Here is a 7500-nt window from a genome sequence, read left to right as displayed (position 1 = left end):
CCATCTGGGAGCCAATGTTCACAGCTCTTCTACAGTGTTGTTGTAAAATGACACCTGCATGTCATCCATAAGGTATCGGGTCATCATAGTAAACACAGCCACCTTGTGGCTATACCTTCTCCTCCATGTCTCCGGCTACTATTGCTAGAGTTGACTTGCTGGCATGACGTATACTAGCGGACAATCATAAAGCTCTGCGCATAGATTGCGAGGCTCTGCACAAAGGTCATGAGAAGCCCTACCAATCAGTCAAGCTGAGGGCCTGATTGGCCTATCAGGGAAGCCTGGGATCATCCTTAGACCCAAGCTTTGGCCACTCAGCATACACTTATAGGAGCGGTGTAGCCGCTCCTATAAGTGGGGTTGGGACACCTCATTAGTACACCCTTCGCTGTACTGTGATTGGCTCATAATAGCACACCCCTCTACATTAGTACACCCCTAGCTGTACTGTGATTGGCTGACTCTATTGGCTGACTCTATTCAGCACTGTGATTGGCTAGCGAGACACATGATGAAATTAATAACCTATAAATAGGACTATGAACTTCAAAAGAAACACTTTTTTTTAAAGTGAGCTTCCATCACTGTGATGACCACTGTGATGACCACACCGCTCACTTCACACTGGGTGTGATTTTTTTAGTTCTCAGGAACCGTACGTCCCCCTGCCATTCTGCACGTTCCATCAAGGGGTCATAGGAGACACACACCCCAAATTTTAGACCATTTGGTCAGTCGCCCCCCGCACAGCCTGCTGAAGAGGCGCTCGTCACCGCCTTTGTGACGAAACGTGGCGGCTAAACCGAAATCCGTCAGCTTCAGGTTGCCCCTGTCGTCCAGCAAGATGCTCTCGGGCTTTATGTCTCGGTGCGTGACGCCGATACCGTGCAGGTACTCCAGTTCCCAGCCCAGTAGGGAAGGCACGGCCATGTTGGACTGGTTTCACTGCAGTCCAGCGGTGCTTCTTTATTGCAACAATACAGACAGCGACATCCTGAGATAAAGGCGACAGTGTGAAGTCTAAATGTGTGCCTGGGGAAAGGAACAAGCGACCATTTAAGAACATTTTCTTAAATCACATTTTGAGGACAGTGGTTCTCAAACAAAAAAAAACAAAAAAAAAATTTCATGGACCCCCATAACTCTGAGAATGTACAAATGGGAGAGAATGTACCAAATATACATTTGTATGCTCTCAAAGTTATAGACCTGAAAGGGTCCATTTGGCATGCACATGCACACACGCACGCGCGCCCACGCACGCACGCCCCCACACACACACACACACACACACACACACACACACACACACACACACACACAAGCAATTTCTTAATTAGATCTCTTTTCTATTCGTATTTATTGATTATGATGATATATCTGTTTCGTTCGTATCTGGAGAGAGAGTGAGAAATGGAGGGAGAGAGAGTGAGTTGGACCTTTGTGTGTGTGTGTGTGTGTGTGTGTGTGTGTGTGTGTGTGTGTGTGTGTGTGTGTGTGTGTGTGTGTGTGTGTGTGTGTGTGTGTGTGTGTGTGTGTGTGTGTGTGTGTGTGTGTGTGTGTGTGGTCTTGTTTGTGACATGTAACCCTGTGTGGTTTGACCCTGAAGAGGAGAGACAAGGAGAGGAGAGTTTTTCATTTTTAAAGAAACATAAGGATGAGGGTGGACACACACACACACACACACACACACACACACACACACACACACACACACACACACACAGAGACCTACATCATCTTCCTACACACGTGCACTCACAGCTGGAGGTCTATTTTGGCTCTAACACAAAGGTGTGTGCGTGTGTGCGTGCATGTGTTGACTGTTGACGTTATCTGATCTCTGAACTCTCAGCAACAGGACAGTCCTTCCAATCCTCCCATCTCTCTCTCTCTCTCTCTCTCTCTCTCTCTCTCTCTCTCTCTCTCTCTCTCTCTCTCTCTCTCTCTCTCTCTCTCTCTCTCTCTCTCTCTCTCTCTCTCTCTCTCTCTCTCTCTCTCTCTCTCTCTCTCTCTCTCTCTCTCTCTCTCTCTCTCTCTCTCTTTCTCTCCATCTGTTTCCAGTAGAAGTCTTACTGTGCAGTCCAGATCAGATCTCAGTGTTAGCGAGGCAGGTGGCTAACGTTGTTAGCAGCTGAAACAAAAAAACACACACGCACGCATACACACGCACACGCACACGCACACACACACACACACACACACACACACACACACACACACACACACACACACACACACACACACACAGATGTGACCTGTTTTTTTCCTCCCTGTGTATGTGTGTAATTCATGATTGATTGACATGTGTCATGTCAAAGTGTTTACGGTCACATTATGATACAGCTGCTAGCAGTGACAGTGAGAATAACAATAACAACAATAGAACAAACATGTGAAACCTTCTATTCCAGAGATTCCCAACCTGGGGGCTGTGAGGATATTCCAAGAGGGCCCCCAAATAATTGGCAAAATACTACGATTTTAATGATACCGCACAGACATGACCTCTGACCTCCCTCTGACTTCCCACAGAAGTACCAATGGCATGCTCTTTGAAATTCTCAAATGTTGTGTAAAACATTTAAAAACAAAATGTAAAAAAAAGAAAAGAAATTCCTTAAAACCTTGAAAAAAAGTTTGAGAGCCACTGCTGTTCTTTTAGCTAGGCTACAGTGACGTCACATCAGACCTATGTGCAAACAAAGGTGCTTCTTGCCTGGATTTGGCTCCATTTGGCTCAGAAGCTTGTAAAATGGAATATTTGGACGTCCCGTCGTCCTTCTTCATATTGCAGGTCCCTACAATATGTTCCAGCACAAAACTATGACAGTTTTGTGCTGGAACATAAAACTATATCACTGTATATCGTTGCTGTCAGGCAGAAACCTCCCATCTCCATATGAGCACTTTTTCATTTTTTTCTCTGCTTGCCCTACTAGATCATACTACAGCGTCACACAGAAGTATCAAACGTAGCAGATACACAAGCTCAATTTTAGCTTGTAGATCTACTACTTTTCCTGTTTTGGACATGTGAGGTTTCCTCCCGACAGAGACGATATGATCCATGTGAGACTAGGTCGCTGGATTCAATATTTTGATATTTGGATTTTCATTTGATGTAAATATTTCACAACAAACACAACCAGATGGCAATTAGTGAATGGAGAGAGACAGCACACACTTTTGTCCACTGTGCCTGTCGCCAGAAATGGTGAAATCTCCAAAACGAATGTCAAAGCACGTCGCAGACTGATGAGAACAAACAGCGGAGATCGAGGCAGAACGACTGAGTGGTTGGAATTCTAGAATTCAGAACTCAGTTCCGAGGCAGTATTCAGGGTCCGTGTCCACACACAAAGCATTTTCCATTTTCCTTGAGGGGGTTCAAAATGGACCTTTACAGGTCTGTAACTCTGTGAGTGTACAAATGGATCCAAATGGACCCGTAAACCATACGGGTCCATTTGGTTCCATTTGTACGCTCTCAGTTATGGGGACCTTGAAAAAAAACAAGAATGATTTTAAGTAAATCAGATGCGCACTAGCTTCTCTGCCTTTTCTCTCTCACTAAGGAAATCCCATAGTTATATAAAAAGCCAAAAAGGTTTCCGGGTGTTGCAGCCAAATGTGGTGACCTGTCAATTTCTCTGACCGGAGCTATTCCCGCCGGTCCAGAGCATGGGGGAGCGATTGCGGAACATGGGGAAAAGCATCTTATTGGCTGTCCTTCGACCAATCAGCAAAAAGTAATGGGAGAAACGCCTACTTTGTCACAAGTCTTTGCAGGCTCCCTGGCTGTGTGCCAGCCAAACTGAAGCGTGAACTGCATTACTGTATATGGTCTCTGTCGGATGGAAACCTCATATGTCCAAAACTGGTACTTTTCAGGATTCAATTTCAAAAGTAGCAAAAGTAGCAAAAGTAGCAAAAGTAGCAAAAGTAGCAAAAGTAGCAGATCTACAAACTCAAAATGTGTCACTTTGCGCTGTGTTTCGAGCTTGTAGATCTGCTACTTTTGATGCTTTTGTGTGACGCTGTAGTATGATCAAGTAGGGTGTTAATTTATGAAAAAACACAAAATGTTAGAATATGGAGATAAGGTCTCTGCCCACAGCGATGATACATTTGTTTTGTGATGATCGTATCCAAGATAATAAAGAATCTCTCCCTTCCTCTGTCTCTGTCTGTCTGTCTGTCTGTCTGTCTGTCTGTCTGTCTGTCTGTCTGTCTGTCTCTCTCTCTCTCTCTCTCTCTCTCTCTCTCTCTCTCTCTCTCTCTCTCAGGAGGAGCAGAACAGAGGTAAACCTAACTGGGAGCATCTGAACGAGGACCTTCATGTCCTGATAACAGTGGAAGACGCTCAGAACCGCGCTGAGATCAAGCTCAAGCGCGCCGTGGAGGAAGTCAACAAACTGCTCGTACCCGCCGTGAGTCTCCATCATGACCTCTGTCCTCACCGTGTCAGTCACTTCCTGTCCCTAGTCTGTCACTTCCTGTGCTGTCTCTGTGTCATTCACACACTGCAAATGGTCAAATACAGTATTAGGGTTGTGTGTGTGTGTGTGTGTGTGTGTGTGTGTGTGTGTGTGTGTGTGTGTGTGTGTGTGTGTGTGTGTGTGTGTGTGTGTGTGTGTGTGTGTGTGTGTGTGTGCGCGTGCGTGCGTGCGTGCGTGCGTGCGTGCGTGCGTGCGTGCGTGCGTGCGTGGTCTGATGTCATGACATGACTGAAGCTATGAAAGGGCTTAAGTCATGTGATGGGAGAATGATGTTGACGTGTCACTCAGTTCGGTGCGTGCGTGCATGCGTGCGTGCGCGCGTCTGTGTGCCCATGTGTTTGTGTGTGTGTGTGTGTGTGTGTGTGTGTGTGTGAGTTAGACGCGACCTCACATCACTCAGAGTATGTGTGTGATGAAGGTAATTCTGTCTTCGTCTCATCCTTCTATAAATATTCATATTTACACTTAAACTTAACACTTAACACTTAAACTTTGGTGCATTAACACTACTGTATAGGCTAATGCATTTCTGCATGTTCTTTTTTCTGAGCTTGAAATAGTTCCACCAAGATGTTTGCAGCGTATGTTTGTAATAGTTTACAACGGGAGCGCCGTACGTGTTTCTGGAAACTGCAGCAGTGTTACGAGGCGCTGAGAGTCTGTTTTGTGCTGAGAATCTCGTTAACGCATGCTGTTTTTTTATCTGCTTGCTGAGAGCTGGAATGTTTTCAACTTTAGGAGCGTTTAAAGGCGAGCATCTTGACGTTTTCACCTGGGGAAAGAACACAGAGATGACCTCCACGTCCAGTGTTGATTTTGACATTTGGATGTAGTTTTAGTCATAGCCTTTTGAATTGAATTCCATGTAGTTTTAGTCACATTTTAGTCATCTGAAATGTTTTAGTTTTAGTTGACTAAATAACATAAGATTTTAGTCGACTAAATGTACAGTTCATTCAGTCGACTAAAATGTATTTTGGCGGGCAGTGACAGGCTTCGTAATGCCTGATTTATACTTAGCTGCGTGCCGAAAATAGCCGATCTACAAGCTCAGCTCTGATCAGTGTGACACCTGCACGCAGCCAAACATAAAATGACTTGTCTTAGTAGTATACTGGATCTCTTCTCCACTAGTCCGTCCATAACATTTTCGGCTAGTTTTTATTTGTTGTCAATATATTTTGTCAAAATAATAGATTATTTTGATTATAATTTCCAGTTTCATGTCAAGGAAGGAGATTGTTCCATGCTTCCATCACAGGCTCAGTACGATGTTCGGAGTGTCCGTTCTCCAGGAAGTCTGGGCTTGTAAACCATTACAGTACATAAACTTGTTGAACATGATGCTATGTAGAAAGAGACCGTGACGTCACACTATTGAAAGTAATAGCTCGAGAACTTCTCAAGATGGCACCACCTGTCCACTGAACTCAATGGACGTGGGCGGGGCGGTCGTTTGTTTTAAATAGAATAAGATATGAATCACTCATATCACGCAAGAGAGAGCGATTTTCAGCAACAACCGCGGCCGACGCAATACAGAGAAAGAAAGAGACATCTGCGGAATTCAAATTAAAAAATGATATATATATATATATATATATATATATATATATATATATATTCGACATTCGATAGGTTCGAATGGAATGGAACCCACGTGCTATATTTTTAAGGAATATTAAAAAGTCATGTTTTGGCCAATTCTGACGGCACTATAGCAAAGGAAATGTATAAACAAACATATTTTAATTTGACAGTGTTGTCAAAGGACTCTATGAAGCCATTAAAGCTGCCACGTCACTTGTAGACAACCCAAAGGAAAAGTGGTGGAATACTTGCAAGCTAGTCTCACATAGATCAACGGACAACAGACATTGAGGAGACAATCGGCTAGATATGGTGAGCTAGATTTGAAAGCATCTTATCGAGTTGCATGGAAAATATATTGTCACAACGTTTCACAATGCGATGCGTTGTGGGCTCATAGATAGGCTATTTTCACTATTATAATTGTTTTAATAATAATGAAAAACAAACGATTTTGGACATACAAAGTTTCAGTGACGATGTCAATTAAGCCTACATCGCAGCCCAAACATTTATTTTTCAAGGATATGAAAATACTCCAATTTTAACACAAAAGTTAGAATGTAAAAATGATTTAGGGGTTAGGCGTTAGTTTGGGTATTATACAAATAAAGCCAAGTTGGTTTTAGAAACCTCACATTTTGCCATGCAATTCAGTTTCATCGCAAACTTGGTTGACATGGGCTCTGCTCCTCGAACCCTTGTCATGAAGAATAACCTGGATTCGAACCGCACACGGTAAACCAAACCTCTATCGCTCATGCAAGGGGGGTGGGATCCCCACAATCCCCTTTGATCAAAGACAAAGAAGGCTAGAGTTCTCAATTTTAGGCCGGAACCGAACCGGCCCGGCCGGGTGGGTTCGGGCAGATAATGCATGCAATTTGTTTCTCTCTCTCTCTCTCTCTCTCTCTGGTCGGTCTCGGGCCTAAGATTATGGTAATTGCTCGGAACTCTATATAAGGCTTCTGAGCTTCGGGCAGAGTTACTCTGTGACACATGCAGTCAGGCAGACAGAAGAGAGAAACTTTGAGGGGTTATTTGTTTCTGCTGAGGAAAACTTCCTCCACTCTCGTTTCCTCCTTGTCATTAGCTGACCAATAGGAAGCCAGCAGGAAGTCAGAACATGTGGAGGACAGGATGGTGAAACCATTCGCTGTCTGCCTGTTTCCCTGTGTGTGTGTGTGTGTGTGTGTGTGTGTGTGTGTGTGTGTGTGTGTGTGTGTGTGTGTGTGTGTGTGTGTGTGTGTGTGTGTGTGTGTGTGTGTGTGTGTGTGTGTGTGTGTGTGTGTGTGTGTGTGTGTGTGTGTCTAGGGGAAGGATTAGAGTTATTTTAGTCACTCTTTCACAATCGAACCAACAAGTACTTTATGTACATAAGAGTCATTCGTTGTCGTGTGTGTGT

At 44.1% G+C, this 7500-nt stretch overlaps 1 protein-coding gene across 2 annotated transcripts in view; it reads left to right on the top strand.

Moving 5' to 3' along the window:
- The window catches only part of qkib (QKI, KH domain containing, RNA binding b), a 60391-nt gene that overhangs the window by 32093 nt on the left and 20798 nt on the right, over nt 1-7500 (top strand). For both annotated transcript variants that reach the window (XM_084077119.1, XM_084077118.1), the window contains exon 4: nt 4293-4436. In XM_084077119.1, coding sequence (XP_083933245.1) covers nt 4293-4436 — 144 coding nt within the window. The remainder of the gene's footprint in view (nt 1-4292; nt 4437-7500) is intronic.

The sequence above is a fragment of the Gymnoscopelus microlampas genome, assembly GCF_963454915.1.
Source record: "Gymnoscopelus microlampas genome assembly, chromosome: 13".
NCBI lineage: Eukaryota > Metazoa > Chordata > Actinopteri > Myctophiformes > Myctophidae > Gymnoscopelus > Gymnoscopelus microlampas.
The sequence above is the reverse complement of the archived record's forward strand: the minus strand, read 5'-3'. Positions and strand labels throughout refer to the sequence as shown.